The 18,797-nt window shown below is 36.1% G+C and overlaps 1 protein-coding gene across 7 annotated transcripts in view; it reads left to right on the forward strand.

The window, feature by feature from the left end:
* LOC134355549 (neuron navigator 1-like) overlaps positions 1 to 17,248 on the forward strand; it is a 664,756-nt gene extending 647,508 nt beyond the window's left edge. For 5 of the 7 annotated variants that reach the window (XM_063065565.1, XM_063065568.1, XM_063065567.1 and 2 more), the window contains one exon: positions 4,477 to 17,248. In XM_063065565.1, the coding sequence (XP_062921635.1) occupies positions 4,477 to 4,572 (96 nt within the window). In that variant the 3' untranslated portion in view covers positions 4,573 to 17,248. The remainder of the gene's footprint in view (positions 1 to 4,476) is intronic. The other 2 variants (XM_063065570.1, XM_063065571.1) reach the window with 1 other exon arrangement.
* The last annotated feature ends 1,549 nt before the right edge of the window (positions 17,249 to 18,797 follow it).

Below are 18,797 nucleotides of genomic sequence, written 5' to 3' on the forward strand. Positions count from 1 at the left end.
AAACTGGCTGGTAGGTTGGAGAACTTACCACAGTTCTGCAGACTTTGGCTGTCTTGCTTGCTTCTGTCTCTCCAGGTAATCCCAGACAGCCTCGGTGATGCTGAGATCAGGGCTCTGTAGAGGCCATACCCTCTGAAACCACATAAAAGGCTTTTTGCACAGTACTGTACTTCAAATATGTGCATGCTTCAAGATTTCAAAAGGATATCATAACTTCTTAAAACCACTGAAGCATTAAGTTAAAATAGACCTTGAGACATATAAAAACAATCTGGAAGTAAATAAACTGAGCCAACACTTAACCAAAGGCCACTGCAATCATTTTCTCCAGTGAAGTTAACAGTGACATACTCAGTGCACCAGGCCCGAGTGATTGCAGGCTGTTAGTGAGGAACCACTGCAACTTCACCTTAACACACTGAACTCAATGAATACGCCAGTAATGCAGTGTAGGTGACGGGCCAATGGCAAAACACTGGAAAACTGCAAAACTTTTGGAATTTTGCCTTTTATGATAATGGTGGAGTTACTGACAGTTTAGCTGTTTCACTAACATTTCCATCCAAAATCCATACATGGCCTCTCTCTCTCTCTCTCTCTCTCTCTCTCTCTCTCTCTCTCTGTATCATGACTCTGGCTGTCGTATGTAACGATTTCAAGTTGTTTAGTTGACTGAAGAGGCATCCAGGCCTTGAACTTACTTGCAGCTTTAACTACTTGATATGGTAATGCTCAATGTGTGATTATTTGATTCTGTTCACTAAAGCTTGTTTCACATACTGTCAGTTTTAAACAACTGTGCTGTTATTACACATGAAAACCTATTGAAGTTCAAAACAAGAGGCAATATTGAGATCCTCCAGTTAATTAATGTTCATTCTTTTATAAAGGTCTTTTAAGTTGCAAGAATAGATAATTGCTATTGCAGTCCTTGTAGATTCAAGTTATATATTAGTCACCGGAACTAATTTGTTCTTTTTAGAGAACCCCAGAGAAATTTGCTTAATTGTTATTATTGGTGATCACAGTATGGTGACTGAAGTTGAATGAGCTGTGAGACCTCATCCCATTATTGGGACGCTGTTCTTTATTCCTTATTAATGTCACAGGAAAGAAATTCTACAATGTCTTCATAATTACTTGCCATTTACAATATATTTGTTTCAGGGACACACGATGTTCTAAATTATACTAGTAATTGCTCATAATTTCAAAAATTACAAATTCTAAAAGCATTGAATTTTATAGGCAGAGGTTTCTTTTTGTTTAGTCTAGCAGCTCCAGTGTTGTTCAGTGGGAATTTGCCAAACCAGGCAATGGATGTTTAATGGATGTTTGAAAATCAGTTACGAATTACATCCAACGTTAAAGTAATAACATTTGCTTTAAAGCTTTGCACTAGAAGTGCTCCCCACCCAGAAAACTGCCCAGACCTTTAGATCAATTTAAGCTCCCTGCCAAGCTTCTCCTAATTATAGAAACATAGAAACATAGAAAATAGGTGCAGGAGTAGGCCATTCGGCCCTTCGAGCCTGCACCGCCATTTATTATGATCATGGCTGATCATCCAACTCAGAACCCTGCACCAGCCTTCCCTCCATACCCCCTGATCCCCGTAGCCACAAGGGCTATATCTAACTCCCTCTTAAATATAGCCAATGAACTGACCTCAACTGTTTCCTGTGGCAGAGAATTCCACAGATTCACCACTCTCTGTGTGAAGAAGTTTTTCCTAATCTCAGTCCTAAAAGGCTTCCCCTTTATCCTCAAACTGTGACCCCTCATTCTGGACTTCCCCAACAACAGGAACAATCTTCCTGCATCTAGCCTGTCCAATCCCTTTAGGATTTTATACGTTTCAATCAGATCCCCCCTCAATCTTCTAAATTCCAACGAGTACAAGCCTAGTTCATCCAGTCTTTCTTCATATGAAAGTCTTGCCATCCCAGGAATCAATCTGGTGGACCTTCTTTGTACTCCCTCTATGGCAAGGATGTCTTTCCTCAGATTAGGGGACCAAAACTGCGCACAATACTCCAGGTGTGGTCTCACCAAGGCCTTGTACAACTGCAGTAGTACCTCCCTGCTCATGTACTCAAATCCTCTCACTATAAATGCCAGCATACCATTCGACTTTTTCACCGCCTGCTGTACCTGCATGCCCACTTTCAATGACTGGTGTATAATGACACCCAGGTCTCGTTGCACCTCTCCTTTTCCTAATCGGCCACCATTCAGATAATAATCTGATTTCCTATTTTTGCCACCAAAGTGAATAACTTCACATTTATCCACATTAAATTGCATCTGCCATGAATTTGCCCACTCACCCAACCTATCCAAGTCACCCTGCATCCTCTTAGCATCCTCCTCACAGCTAACACTGCCGCCCAGTTTCGTGTCATCCGCAAACTTGGAGATGCTGCATTTAATTCCCTCATCCAAGTCATTAATATATATTGTAAACAACTGGGGTCCCAGCACTGAGCCTTGCGGTACCCCACTAGTCACGGCCTGCCATTCTGAAAAGGTCCCGTTTATTCCCACTCTTTGCTTCCTGTCTGCTAACCAAATTCTCTATCCACATCAATACCTTACCCCCAGTACCATGTGCTTTAAGTTTGCACACTAATCTCCTGTGTGGGACCTTGTCAAAAGCCTTTTGAAAATCCAAACATACTACATCCTCTGGTTCTCCCCTATCCACTCTACTAGTTACATCCTCAAAAAATTCTATGAGATTCGTCAGACATGATTTTCCTTTCACAAATCCATGCTGACTTTGTCCGATGATTTCACCGCTTTCCAAATGTGCTGTTATCACATCTTTGATAACTGACTCCAGCAGTTTCCCCACCACCAACGTTAGGCTAACCGGTCTATAATTCCCCGGTTTCTCTCTCCCTCCTTTTTTAAAAAGTGGGGTTACATTAGCCACCCTCCAATCCTCAGGAACTAGTCCAGAATCTAACGAGTTTTGAAAAATTATCACTAATGCATCCACTATTTCTTGGGCTACTTCCTTAAGCACTCTGGGATACAGACCATCTGGCCCTGGGGATTTATCTGCCTTTAATCCCTTCAATTTACCTAACACCACTTCCCTGCTAACATGTATTTCGCTCAGTTCCTCCATCTCACTGGACCCTCTGTCCCCTACTATTTCTGGAAGATTATTTATGTCCTCCTTAGTGAAGACAGAACCAAAGTAATTATTCAATTGGTCTACCATGTCCTTGCTCCCCATAATCAATTCACCTGTTTCTGTCTATAGGGGACCTACATTTGTCTTTACCAGTCTTTTCCTTTTTACATATCTATAAAAGCTTTTACAGTCAATTTTTATGTTCCCTGCCAGTTTTCTCTCATAATCATTTTTCCCCTTCCTAATTAAGCCCTTTGTCCTCCTCTGCTAAACTCTGAATTTCTCCTAGTCCTCAGGTGAGCCACTTTTTCTGGCTAATTTGTATGTTTCTTCTTTGGAATTGATACTATCCCTAATTTCTCTTGTCAGCCACGGGTGCACTACCTTCCTTGATTTATTCTTTTGCCAAACTGGGATGAACAATTGTTGTAGTCCATCCATGCAATCTTTAAATGCTTGCCATTGCATATCCACCGTCAATCCTTTAAGTGTCATTTGCCAGTCTATCTTAGCTAATTCACGTCTCATACCTTCAAAGTTACCCCTCTTTAAGTTCAGAACCTTTGTTTCTGAATTAACTATGTCACTCTCCATCTTAATGAAGAATTCCACCATATTATGGTCACTCTTACCCAAGGGGCTTCTCATGACAAGATTGCTAATTAACCCTTCCTCATTGCTCAAAACCCAGTCTGGAATAGCCTGCTTATTGTGTCTGCTTGTGATCATTTGTGGAAGCACTTCAAATTCTGCTCAGTTTTTCTGCGCAAGGACACCAAAGGCACACCTCATTTATTGATGAGGGGTCATTTATTGAGGTTTAACTTCTTTTTTAAGTGTATGCATAGAAAAAGACTGTTGAATGCCTATACAAATATTAACAGGCTTTATATAACTCTTAAAGTCATTTTGGTTATTTTAAATCTAGAGAGCCAGTTTATACAGGAAGACCTGGAATTTCCTGCCACTGGCGGGCCAACTACACTCATTACTTCCCTATCTCCTACATCCATGCTTAACTGCAACAAATCTAGGGGCAATTTAGGAATCATTACAAAGAACCCTGTCTCGCTTCAGTGATGAATCTAACAGATCTGGTTCTGTAAAACTTAAAATCTTAGATAACTCTGTTCCCTGAGTATGGTATCTTGTTGGGCTCCCTCACATAAACTCATCTGTCCTAAAAATTTTTCTACAAATCTTTTATTTAACATTGACTATTCTGGCAAAACCAATATCATAGATATAATACGAACTGTTACCTTGCTCCAATTAGCACAATCAAACGTACAATAATTCGATGTTAAATGTTTCTTCTCTTGTGTTGACAGATGAATATGCTACTGAGGCTTCAGGAGGCAGCCAATTACACCCAAAGTTGTGAAGGAGACAATGTTTTGGAATCATCTTTGCAATCAACACATTGAAAGAAAGCAAAGCAAGGAATATGGGAGCCATCTTGTTTTTAATCATGTCATTACTACATTTTGAATATTGTAGTCCTGAAACAGATGTATATTCTGTGATAGACGTAGTTAGGTAGGGGGCTAAATTAATTGATGGGTAAAATTGTAGGCCCAAAATCATATGTAAGTTAAATGTGATCATTTATTGTAAATCATATCGCCTAGCCATCTGGAAGGAAAAATACCATCTAACTCTATGGACTTTAAATGCTGTGTTTGTACCTTATAATTCAATCTTCAAAAGTGCATGGCAATCATTTAAGCAGAAAAAAATAATATTTTAGTAAGCTTTATTAAGGTTAACTCCGAGTTTACAACTCAAACAATTATAGGAGCCATCGCTGTTCCACTACTGCTATCATCTCAGATGTCACACTGGTGCTGACTGGAGGACTTCTCCACCAAACTTTGCAGTTAATAGTGTTTAAAACCTCATTAGTCCACACAATTTGTGTGCACAAAAGCACAGCTGAAATGTGAATCATAGTGAAACCACTAAAACAATTTATTACTTCCCAAGTGCTAAAATGCTGCACATTGTAATTGAAAGATTTTTGTATCCTGAATTTAAAACTGATATGTTTTATGACTTTTGGTTTCATTAATCATTAATATGTATTACAGGAACCCTTTAAGTACTTGTTTTTCTTTTATTTCTTCAAACACAGGAAGGCTTTTTGATCAAGGGCAGTTGAGGGAGGGGTGAACATACCTTACAGAAACAAAATTCTTAACCTCAGGAACAAATTATTTTCCCTTCTTCAACATCTCAACTTAACTTAATTAGTTTCATAAGATCCCCTGCGCTGAAACTATTAACAAGAAGCTAAATTAACTTTTCCAGAAATCACCTAAAACCAACTTGTAACTAGCAACTAAAATTTACAGCAAAATTTACAGCAATCTAAATTTTAATCCCTGCTAAGTATTATCTGTTTTGGGGCATATTCCTTGTGTCTCAATATATATTCTAATACTTCGTTATGTTCCACAGAGTACCTATAATGCCAAGAGAATTTTCTTTTTATATCTTTGGCATAATATGTGTTCCTTATGTTTATAATAATACAAATTTTGAAAATAGTTACAGAAATGTCATTTTTTAAAATTTCTACTGAAATGCTTGCTATTAGGAACACCCACGGAATGAGTAATTACTTGGAGCTTTGACAATGAAACTGTGTGGGAAGAAGTTCTTGCCTCTGCAATATGAGCTAAATGTTTGATATAGTGTCATGTGCATTGGATTATAACTGCAATTTTCACTGAAGTCAATGGAGCTGAGTTTCAATATGATGTTGACCATTTAGCACATATAGTAGGTAGTCAACTTCTAGCCGAAACTCTTCACTTAAGATGTGAAAGGCAGCATTCTAGGTTAATTTTTATGTTGTTCCTGAACCAGTTTTTACACATTATTCATCTGATTTTACTGGTTATTGATTACATCAAATCATCACCCTTATTAACTTATTAACATCATTCATTCCATCGGTCCAGTTTGCCTGAATACAGTATAACTCTCTGTGTGGCTGGGACTTCAGCCAGGAGTTTCATCCTTCATATAACACCAAAAGCGTCCATTTGGTTTATCATTTATGCTGGCTCTCGCAACATTTCTCTGTCCCTCTTTTCCCTTGTATTCCATCAACTCTTCTGATGTTTGCATTCAGGGTAACTTACAGTTGCCAATTCACCTACCAGCCTGCACATTTTTGTGGTGTGGGAAAAGACTAAAGCACCCAAGGAATCCCACATAGCCGCAGAGGGTATGTGAAACCTCCACAGAATCTGAGAAACACAAAATAAAGCACTGCTTATATTGTCTGTGACTGTGGCCTCTCCCTTCCCCCACTTTCAATCTTATCACTGTAACATTTCGTTTTTGATTCATCTTTCACCTCTCCAAATATTTTTTGTACTGGTTAATTGTAAACTTTAATGACGTAACTAAAGAACCAATAACTTCCAAGCTCTTGTACTTTATATTCTTGAACACAATTGTTGCTCTTAATCAAATTATTTAAATAGAATCTTAGAGCACTGATGCACAGAAACAGACCCTTTGCCCCCATTTAGTCCATGCCCAACTGTTTTTCTGCGTACTTTCATCGACTTGCACCTGGGCCACAGCCCTACTACCCATTTACTTATCTTAAATGTTCTCCTATACGTTAAAATCAAACCCACAGGCACCACTTCCTCTGGCAACTCATTCCACACTCTGAGTGATGAAGTTCCTGCTCAGATTCCCATTAAAATTTTCAGCTTCCGCCCTGGCCTCTCATTCCAGTCTCACTATAAATTACTTTTATCACTAAAAATACTTACATTTTTCTTTGACACTTGTATATAACTTTTACTCCAGAGAATCAGTATGCTGTCAATCTAACTTACTTGAGATTGCTCCTTCATCAAAGAGTTCAAGCTATTCCTGAATGTTTATCATTTGGGATATCTGAATATACAAATAAGTCATATGTTTTGTTATATTTCCAACAAAAAAATAGCATCAGAGCCAAACACTTTAAACTGCAGTTCATTAAATAAGTACAAAATGATTTAATAATACACCTCATAATCTCATTTAAATGCAATAAATTCTTATCTGAACATACAGTTCAAGGATATCAACATGACTAAGGAAATTCAATTCTACAGTACTTCATTTTGCCTCATTCTTGTAAATATTCTCCCATCCAATGTGGATATTGCTCAAGGTGGTTAGTTTTTAAGTAGAGTAGTTCCAAAACACTGTTGATATATATAAATTCTAATGCTATGACTTGAATACATGAAAACTAAAATCATAATCTGAGGTACCTTACTTAAAACATTTAATTTCACAATTTAATGTTCTACTCAGAAAAATCCTGCCAGTTGGAAAACTGTCAATATTTTCAGATCTGTTCTCTACATATAAGGAAATAAACATATACGCTATATAACATATATATTCTGACCAAAGGTAAGTTAACAGAGGGCACCCATTTACAATGAGAGGTCTGAGAATTACTGAAAAAATATTCACCTCAAAACTGATCTCTAGTAGTTTACACTATGTATAATATATAGTAACAGCTGTGCTTTGGCAGCTCGGCTTTACTGAATAACTGAACAAAATTTCAGAAGCACGTAGAATCTATGACTGTCATAACACAGCACAGTGGCTACAAACCAGAGATGAATTCCTAAAATTTATGTATTTCATGGTGCTTGAGCAATTTTGTAATGGCTTTTTTCTTTTAATTAAGCATCGGTAATGTATTGCCCTAAAGGTTTCTCTATGAGCAAGTTTTTTGCCCGTGTTTCTTGATAATCGCCTCCTCGTGACCCCAGTCCCATTTGGAAGAATTTTACAACAGTTGTTAAGGAGTTGCTATTATACAATTACTAATACAATAATAATGTATAAAATACAAGCAAAATTTTATATTTGTAAAATAAATGACGCAATTTACTGTGTTGGCGCATGGCCAAGTGGTTAAGACGTTTGTCTAGTGATCTGAAGGTCGCTAGTTCGAGCCTTGGCTGAAGCAGCATGTTGTGTCCTTGAGCAAAGCACTTAAACACACATTGCTCTGTGACGACACCGTTGCCAAGCTGTATGGGTCCTAATGCCCTTCCCTTGGACAACATCGGTGGCATGGAGAGGGGAGACTTGCAGCATGGGCAACTGCCGGTCTTCCATACAACCTTGCCCAGGCCTGTGCCCTGGAAACCTTCCAAGATGCAAATCCATGGTCTCACGAGACTAGCGGATACCTAAGAAGTGATGCAATTTAGAAACTAGAAATCCAAGTTAATGTGACAAGTTAATATAATGTCCAAGGCTACTATTTAGAAATAGTACATAGACAAAACATTTTTTTGGTAGTAGATTTTACATGTTCTTTAGCAAGGTGGTAAATAATCGGCGTTTGTATACAGTGCCTTGCAGGAAAATAGGAATATTCTTTGCATTGCCCTATTTTGTTCAACAGATGGATATATGAACCTTTCAATGCTTCTACAAATTACTGGCTTTTAAATTTTATATTATACTTAGTGCAGTTATTGGAGACAGGCTTCATTAATACAAATGATTGTTGAAAATTTCACACTTCCAAAATGTGATGATAGTTCAGATTTTGAGCTAAGTTAGTCCTTTTTTAGGAAGAAGTTAACAAATTCCAGCTGCACGGTCTAGAGAACTTTACAATGAACCGTTTTTCTATTATGTTGATAGGAATAAGGAAGTGCTGCCCCCTGTCCCTACTGCTGTGATTTCCAGTCATGTTGTCACTATAATAAGAAACTGTAGTGACTATTTTTCCATAATATCTAGGCTACAGTTATTATGCATAACTATGAGTTAGTTGCCTGTGGAGCAGAATTTTGAAAAATTCTTGTTTCCAGTTCTATTAAATTAGATGAAAAGTACTATATATTTTCTATACAAGATGACTACTGTTACACCATTGCAAATCAGCGATAATGTATATCCTTGAGATCCTGTTTAGAATTATGTGACAACTCAGCAAGAAGTGTTTTATCCTTTAACAAAGATCTTCATCCCTGCAATATTTTTATCGTTGTATTCAAATTGGAACTCACTTCAAAGAAGTCACAATATGTTTGTCTGATTTGCTAAAATATAGTACTTAAAGGGTTCTGTGACCAAAAGCACAAGATTTAACATAAACTAACATGGTCTGCTAACCATTTTCCATATAAATTATTGTTTGCGGTGTGTTCTGAATAATCTTTGTTCCAGGCAATGTGTACCAATATTATTGGATTGCATTAAGAATAATTCCCATTATTTGCTTCAAAGGTACTGTGGGTTGGGATCACCAAAGGAGAGTTTCAACTCAGGCTGCAGTCGGTCTGAAACTAATAACTGGAAGGTTTCTCAGGTTTTATTTCCAGCTATTATTTACTTTCCCATCTTCATCTGTGCAATAATGCCTCTAAGTAAAAGTTTCTTCAGACATAATGTAAAGCATTGGATGACTTAGAGATGCATAGTTGAGATGGATTTCTCTAGTTTAAATATATAGACAACTAGGACTTCAAGAAAAGATAATTAAACTAAAACAGTGAGTTACACCTTTCTGTGGGGTGGGTCACATTTTGCTATTTCATGGGATTTGGAGCCCATTTCTAACAAAGATAATGGAACTTTATGCCAGCTGTTACATATCAAACTAATATAAAATTAACTTTGATGAATGCTTATTTGATATCAAAATTAGATAATTCTAATTCATAAAACTTCTAATGGTTCAGCAGAAAATTGCCTTCTAATTCACAATCTCAATGAATGAAGTAGAGGGGCTCTGACAAGTGACATGGAAATAAACCAATGCGCCCAAATAATACTTCAGGATTTCCCTGATAAAATGCCTGACTACTTGCTACTGATGCGTAGTTTAAATATATAAAAAAATTAACAAAAAAACTACTAAAAAGTACAGCTTTGTTAGTGGTATTAGCAGTTTGTAATAAACCCATCCTAAACAACATCAGAAAATAAAAATTAACACATCAGATTTTTGTGCCTTGAAATTCATCCCTGGTCAGTAATAGTGACAACACTTGGTACTCTGTCCCCAACCTTAATCCCATCCACTTCCATGGTTTGCATTTCAGAAGTAAGAGTAGAACATGTTAGAGTTGTTGTATAATGCTTTTAACATCATTGACAAGGATGACTTTGCAGGCTAGAAGCTATTGCATGCTGCTGCAACTATTTTTTCCAGATATCAGCAGTATCAGGATATTCCTGCTCTTTGGCTCAACCACTTAAAACAAAGCCCAGTGTAACAAAGATGAAATATTCTCTGATGAGATATTAACACTGGGATTCAAATTGAATATAATAGATACTTCTAAAGGTGTAGCCACTTCACCATTTTTTTAATATTTACCCCCAGATAATTATTATTCTAACCTTATTAGAGCATTTTTCATAAGTTACATGTGCTTTTATATTTCAACATTATTCTCTCCTTTATAGAGCAGGAACCTATATCCCTTGTAGGATGGGAAGTCATTAATCTGGCTTCCTTTGCCTAACAGAAATGAACAGAGCACTGAAATTTAACCTGGTACTGTCACTTCGAGAAATGGGCCAAGTTACCACGCCTCACAGATACATAGACAGCTCAGAAGACAGTCCTTTAAAAACTAGGACACATATTTCATGGGTTTAATTTTGGCTCCCCTATTATGTGAGCGTAGTTTATTTTTATTGATTGCTTTAGATCTCATTGGTTCTGAGTAACATTCCATGACATTCCATTCAAGCTTCAAGCAGACTGGCTGGCATGTGTGAAATACTTGAAGTTTAAGAAAATAATAGGAGTGTCTGTGTGCTCCCAAGTGCAAAATGTTAATTTTTAAAAAAGACATAGGTGGTTGGCAGTAAAATCCAAATGTAACATCTTTATTCCAAAGATGCCTTTTTCACAGTGTCTAGTGATGGGAAAGCATCTATTTAAGTTATTTTTGCTGCAGCAGTAGAATGGTACAAATTTCTGTAAAGAACTGGATATTAGAAAATAATAGATACTATTTTCTGTCTTAAGGTTTGCTTTATTGTCTTAAAATGACTCGTTGATGCTGAAACTACAACTTAAGAATTAGAATAGTTAAAACATAAGTTCTAAGCCTTTCTATCTGAACATGAAAAATGAAGTTAAGGACAAATACGACCATAAAGTAATATATCCTAAATTATTAGACTAAAACTTCTGCCAGATCTAGTAACCTATTTGATGAATAATAAATTAATATATTGTGTTCAAGTATGTTCTGTATTTACAGCGATGCTGATCAGGCAGGACCAAGTAACGTTGAAAATATTAAAGATAAGTTCTTAAATCATTCAAATATCCAAAATGGATGAGTACATATGATCAAAAACACATATATTCAATATTTTGTTTAATTGAAAACAAAATCTGTAGATGGTGGATTCTGAAATAAAACCAGAAGCTGCTAAGATATCTCATCAGATCAGAAAATAGAGTTCGTGTTTCAAGTGAGAACAATAAAAGGTTACTGACTTGAAGCATTAACATTATTTATGTCTCAGCAGGTGTTGGCTGACCTGATGTGCATTCCCTCAATTTTATGCTTTTGATAGTTTAACCATCCTCTGCCAGTTTAACTTCATTGCTAAAAAAATCTTTTCTTTTAAACAAGTTCAACTCCTTTGAATTTAAGTAACAGTGGATGAAATTTTGTCAGTGATGCATTCTAGGTGGTTTGGTGCCAGATCTCTAAACAAGTTGCAGTCCAGTCTCATTTGTCATTTTTATTTAGGTTCACCCAACGGGGAAAGTTTATCAAATTGCTAGCAACTTTTTATCAGAGGGAAATGGAAAAAAATAAATCTCTTTATGCAGCATTTTTGTGTACCGGCTGGAAATTTAACTGAGGCACGATACTGTTCTGCAAGCACACCTGACCAAATACAAAAAAATAAGTCTAGAGCACTATCAGGGACAATTATTTAAACAAAATACAAATTTGGAGATAAGGCGGGAGAAAATCAACAATTGTAATTTCTTGTAATGTAATTGACATGCTCCAAGAGGTTTACTCTAATACAGACTGAATTGAATTAGGTATGATAAAAAATGCTGGGATCAAACATCTTATGTTTTATATTTTATTTCTGGGACATTCAAATGGGAATTAGCACAAACCATAGGTTATCAGCATATGGTTTAAAAAATTAAACTGCAAGTCTATTACAGATGCTGGCCTAAGTCAGGATATTTTATCAGTGTTATTTCATATATGCATGAAGGATGTTATCTGCCTTTTTGCTAAATTGTTCTGTTTCCTCTGAACCTCGAGTTGCCTGAACTGCAGTATATTCCCAGCGTCTTTTGTTTACAGTCCTTTACTTTCATCAGAGGATGTGTGTTTAATTAAGGTATAAGAAGGTTAGAGGCAATCTGTAAATTTTGTTTTCACCCTGACGGTGTTTCCAATCTGGATCGCATTGCCTGAGGAGATAGTAGAACCAGGTGCTCCCATAATATTTGGATGAACGCTGGAATCATGAACCTTAGAAGACTATGGACCACATGCTGGTGAACAGGATTTGTATAGATGGGTTCTTGATGGTCAACATGGTCATGATGGGCAGAAGGGACTCCTTGACTATGTACAGAGAACTAAAATTGTATAAATTAGACAAAGATTGAAATCTGCTCTGAACTGCAAACCTAATTCTCTACATAACATAGGTACATGCTAGAAAATAATTGAAATGGTTTCCAATTATTTTCTTTTATGTTCATTGTTATCTAAGATAATATCTCCTTGTCACACCAGGGAGTCCAGTCAATAATTTTGTTGTAGGACAAGGAACAGAGAATGTAGATTTAAAATGTGATTGTTGTTTATTATGTTGTTGTTTATCATTACCTTGGGTAGCAATGTGATAAGTTCCTGCAAGACTAGCTTAATAGCTCACTGCTAGAAAGGTGAAGTGCAACAGAATTTTACAATCCTTAAATCAACCATGTTGGAGGTCATCTATTCCTTTCATTTCGGGGCGTAAGTTCAAGTCTTTGGAGTTAGAGTAGGAGACTTTCTGTTGCTATCTCTCACTTGAAAGCCAAGCGATTACAGTTGAATAAGTTATGGGGATTTGAGTATTCTCACTTACAAAGTTTTGTGAATTATGGAATTTGATCTGAGAGATCGTTGTTGCTCCTTTAATTAATCTTAAAGGGATATATAGCCTGCTGAATTTTTATCCCAACTTTTACTTAAATTTGCACAGATGGATGATTATGGCAGCATCAATCTCATATCGGAATATCAATGCTTAGAAGTAAGACCCCTTTGCAGAAATTATGCACTATAACCATTTTAGGTATGGTTTAATGCAGTGGCAGCCACTTCTAGCCCATTAGAAAATTGGACCCAGTCCTGTTGCATCTCTAGAAAGGCTTACATTTCTGCCTTACTGACATAAATTGATGAATGATGCATTGCATAGAACATTTACTTATAGTACATATTCAAGCAAGGAGCAAGTCCCACAGTAGGCCTGAGTCTTCGCTGGAGTGTATATCTGTTATATTATTGCTGGATCTCTGGGTTATGCTCCAAATCACGGTTAATAACCTTCCCTGATCAGTGAGTCTGCACATCCTGTGCTGCAGGACCACACACAATGCATGACTCAAATCTCTGACAACAGTCACTGGATGAGGAAGGCCCAGACTTCAGTGGCATATACCCTTCCCTCAAATACTCCACCATGTTATGGGAACGTTCAATGTCACTATACAATGGTTAAAATAGAAAAAGTCCTTCACATCCTATGTTTTACCACGGTAAATAGCATGAATTTTATTGGTCTTTTTCTTTCCCTTAGTTTACAGTATTTCACATGATCCCAGACTGGCATGAATGCAAAACACAGCACTTATTCAGCACACCAGTTAAGGGTGTGTAACACAACTGAGTCGCGTTCCACAGCACATTATGAATTGGATTGTTGTACTTTGGGTACAAGTTATCTGTATCTTTAATGTGATTATAATCAATGATTAATATATTGTGATTAGCTTGAGTTTTAAAAGTAAACCCAATATATTTTAGTTCTGATATTACCAGTCAGGATTTGCAGTTAGGGTTTTGCATTCTAAAACATTCACTATCAACCCCACCAAATGAGAGAGTTGTGGAAATTTTCTGGCTATTAGTTGAAGCATCCAGACAGTTATGGAAGTGATATTGAATTACATAAGAACACATTCAAGATGGAACAGTTCATTTTCCCCAGTCCCCCTGTCTGTTCCAGCATTCAGTAAGATCTTTAACATTATTGTCATTTTTCTGCAAAATTCTGTTGATCCCTCCAGCTAGAAAATGGCCATGAAAATGCCAGTTCTCTTTATAAATCTCAATTGACCTTCTCTGACTCGTCTAGCCTTCCTGTGATCTCTCAGTATTAGTTTTACATTCTTGTATATGCAATACATTTGAACTGGTCAATAACAAGAACTTCATATCCCACTTTTAAATTATCTATTATGAAGCATCACTAGTGTTAGAAATTGGGGTTCCACCTAGATAAGTATTGTAAAAAAAAACAATATTGGATGATCAATTTGGACAATGATAATATTTCTCTTATTTTAAAATTTGTTTTCTTTGGTTGAGCCTACAGAGCCACATTTAACATTTTTAGTGAGACATTAATAAAGTATAACATTTTCCAACATAAACCTAAGGAATCAGATGTAGGTTTGCTAATAATTAACTTATTGAAGGTTTTTTTTAATTTTGAATGCATTCCAAAAGTTAGGTTTGAACTGTATTAAGGTGAAACATATCTGAAACAATTTATGATGTCATTTTTCCAAATGAACTTTAAGCTACTTACAAAAGCAAAAAAAAAGTGCAGATTAAGTGTTCACCATTGTGCCACACTTTTTGATTATACAAACGTATATTTGGTGCTTGTTCCTTCATGTAAATATATACTGCAGCAACCAAAAAAATCATCCTGGTCAACTGTGTAAATATGCAATGGAAAAACTCATTAACAACAGTCTAGATTTACCCTAAACTATTGTAAATGTTTTACTTACATTTCAGGTAATTAGAAACATTGTCTTTCCTCTCTTTCTCAAAATGCTACATTTTAATTCTAATCACATTGTGTAAATGAAAATCAACTAAATATGTCTGTGGCAATTGTTAGAGTAGAGTTCTGGCAAGTACATTTACTATTTTTTCTTAATTTGTAACTTCCAACATCCAGAAAGTATCTGTGATATTTAAGGAGTGCATTTGCTTGATGCACTATAAGTACTTTACTTGTGAGCAGTTGTGGACCAGCAGGTGTTCCTTTGTGGTTACGTATAAGAGTACAATAGAGCAAAAATTTAAAGAAAGCCGAAACCATATAAACGGTAACTATCTGTTAAGCATGATAATATGTCATGTCATCTTAATATTTTACTATTTAATTTTTTAATGTTATTCAATGTAACTAGAAATGTTATTAATGAAGTTTGGCTTTAATTTCTCTTGGTTTTACTTTTATAATTCAAAATGGTTCTTTATACAAATGTAGAGGTGAACAGTTACCCTGACTTTATTATCAGGGTATTTGCACAGTTACTGGTTAAGTAATTAAAAAGAAACTGCTTTTTACAGTTTAGAATTTTTTACTGGTTTCTCTTGTGTCATGTTTTTCGAGTTGTAGGATATATTTGAAAAGGTTTTTTCTGTAAGTATAGAGTTTGGTACCACTTTCAACCAAGCCTCTGTGATGATGTGCTTCTGATGGGTATTTCCAATATTGTGTGTGGATAAATGTGCTAAGCAGAAGCAGTGATTTATTGTAAGGGACTGTGCAACAATTTCTATTGGCTTTTTAAAAGTTAGCTTCATAAAGATTATTGACTACCTGTTTCATTAGACTTTCTGATAAATCACCTCTTTGGCAAACTCTTAAATCTTTTTACCAAACATCAAAAACAGTGAATTAATCAGTAGAGGCATTGCCCATTGGTTTCAATGTATTGATAGATGGAATGGCAATTTTGATGGGATGATTTAAAGTCAGAATGTTATCACATGTTTATATATCCATTTGTTGATTGAAAGTATTGGCCATGAAGATTAAAGACCCACATAAATAAATAAGCTTAAATCAGCCAATTTCATTGGACGTTGAAGCATTATCAGAAAGAGTTTTCAGGTTCTATGCAAGTCCTGCTATATTTCCTCAGCTTTAAAATTATTAAAATGCAAAAACTGTTAAAATATTTAAAATTGACTAGAAATAATCAATAAACTTATTTATGTTAGACAATTGCAATTTCACATCCCATTTAAAAATTCGTAAGTGATGTCATTTTATCTATTAAAGTGATTCAAGAACAGTCTTTTTTCCAACATGGAAATTGTATAATGGTTAAACTAGTCCTTGTGAAACAAATACCAAATTTAGAAGTGGTCACTAAATTTTAGACATTTGAAACCATAAGTAGGAATTAAATATGTTTCTCAATTGCATCTGTTCAAGATCATGCATTGATTCTTGTACATATGTCTTTTTATACCCTTACTAATGAAAACAGCCAATACAGATTGCTGAATAGTCTTCTTTATATGCCATAAAGTTGGATTGTTAGGATTTAAAAGCATTAACATTAAAATGTTTACTAAACTGTGAAGTCATAGACCCCCATGTTAGCATGTTATTATGTTTGCCTAGGTGCTCTGTTCTCAGTTACTTTTTATGAACAAGTTTTGCAAAGCAGTTCTTTGTAAACTCGCTTTATATTTTGTACATTATAATGTATACAATGTAAATACGCAATGTCAGCGACAGCAATCATTTAAAGTGTCTGTAGTCTTTCAAAGAAACTAATGGATTCTATTCTCTATTGCCAGAGTAACCGATCAGTTGCCTGTGCTCTTGGCTCAATACCAACCTGAAGCATGTTTCTATGGCAACAGAATTATCATCTGTCTAACTTTCTGTCCATTAAAGTGATGCTACATATTTGTCAGTTATTTTTGTAATGTCTAATGGGTCATGAATTTGCCACACATTCAGATTGTCTTGTTTACATAGTAGAAGCTAATGTGTGGTCAGTGTGGAAATCAATAGGGGGCACAAATTACTGTAATGAAACATTATTGCATGTGTCAATGCTCTTTGCTGATCTGCGTGTTTAGCATCTAAATGTTAATGCAGTTAGCAATAGTACAAAAACACGTGATAGTTAATTATAATGTCTTATGAGGATATTACTAATAACAATGATAAAAGTCTTGAAAATGCTGAAGTGTTTCAAGGCAGGGCATTCAATAATACTGCCAGCAATCATTTAAACTAACACTCAATATTCACACAAAATATCTTTACATCCATTGAATTCAGAAAGAATACATTTTGTGGATATCATGGTGTAGGAATTCACTTCTGGTTAATAACACTGTGTGCTATGTGGTGTCAGTACATGGTAATTTGCTTTTGAATTATTCTACTGAAGTAATGAATTATGGAAGCAGGCTCAATTACTAGGCTCTTTTTTTTGCTGAAGTACAATTACACTAACCCCGATGGACCTAACTTCAACAGACATGATAACAACTAGAGAATGAAGCAAAGGTACAAAATTGTGTATTCCGGAAGTGCTATGAGAGTGATTCAGATAAGTTGTCATACACCTATAGGTGGTACACATTTAGGCATGGGAGCCTGTGAGGAAGGCAGTAAAGGTTAAAGCAGATGCAGTGCCAAATGAAGTCAACTACTTCAGTGTCAAACTGCTGAAATGTTTTGGAACTGCAGTTACACAAGCAATTGATATATGTTGTGTCACCTGACTTAGCCTTGAAGATGATTGCATACCTTTGGGAGAATAAGGTGGTGAACATCCAGACTTCGACCTGCAAGAGGCTGCAGAGTTTTGTGGGGTTGATTCAATTGATCCTGAGAATGCTGGGATGTTGATAGTAGGGAATTCAGTAATACTCTCAACACTTCCTTTCTCTTATTTCCCTCACCCTTTAGTTTCCATCTAATCCAGTAGTACACATATACTAGGAACACTTTTAATGCGGGCATTGGTTTTCTCATCACAAAAGGATTGCCAGGACCATCCAGCCATGGCAGCCATTTAACAATCGCATGCATTCAACAGAAGGTCACATTTAGACATGATACATTGCCCTCTGAAGTATTTCACCTTTTCAAAACCTTGTGTCATTCCATTTCCACCTTTTCTTGAAGTGCTTAAATTAGAATGAATGTGAAAAAAACTAAACATTTATTTTTCAACATAGTCCCCTCCTACACGTACACACTTAGCTCAGCGGTCGTGGAGCATATGGATCCCTTCTTTGTAGAAGTGGTCCACAGCAGGGGTGATTGATAAGTTTGTGGCCTAAGGTAGAAGGAGGTGAGTTATTAACTTCAAACTTTCTGCATTATCACTCAAAGAGTTGAACTGCATGTGCATGTGACGAGATCATCTTGGACCTCCAGGTGGTCCACAGCAGTAGTGATTGATAAGTTCGTGGCCTAAGGTAGAAGGAGATGAGTTATACAACTCTTGTTACATGCACATGCAGCTCAACTCTTTGAGTGAAAATGCAGTAAGTTTGAAGTTTCTCCTCATCTCTTTCTACCTTAGGCCATGAAC

This window comes from Mobula hypostoma, chromosome 13, assembly GCF_963921235.1.
Source record: "Mobula hypostoma chromosome 13, sMobHyp1.1, whole genome shotgun sequence".
Lineage (NCBI taxonomy): Eukaryota > Metazoa > Chordata > Chondrichthyes > Myliobatiformes > Myliobatidae > Mobula > Mobula hypostoma.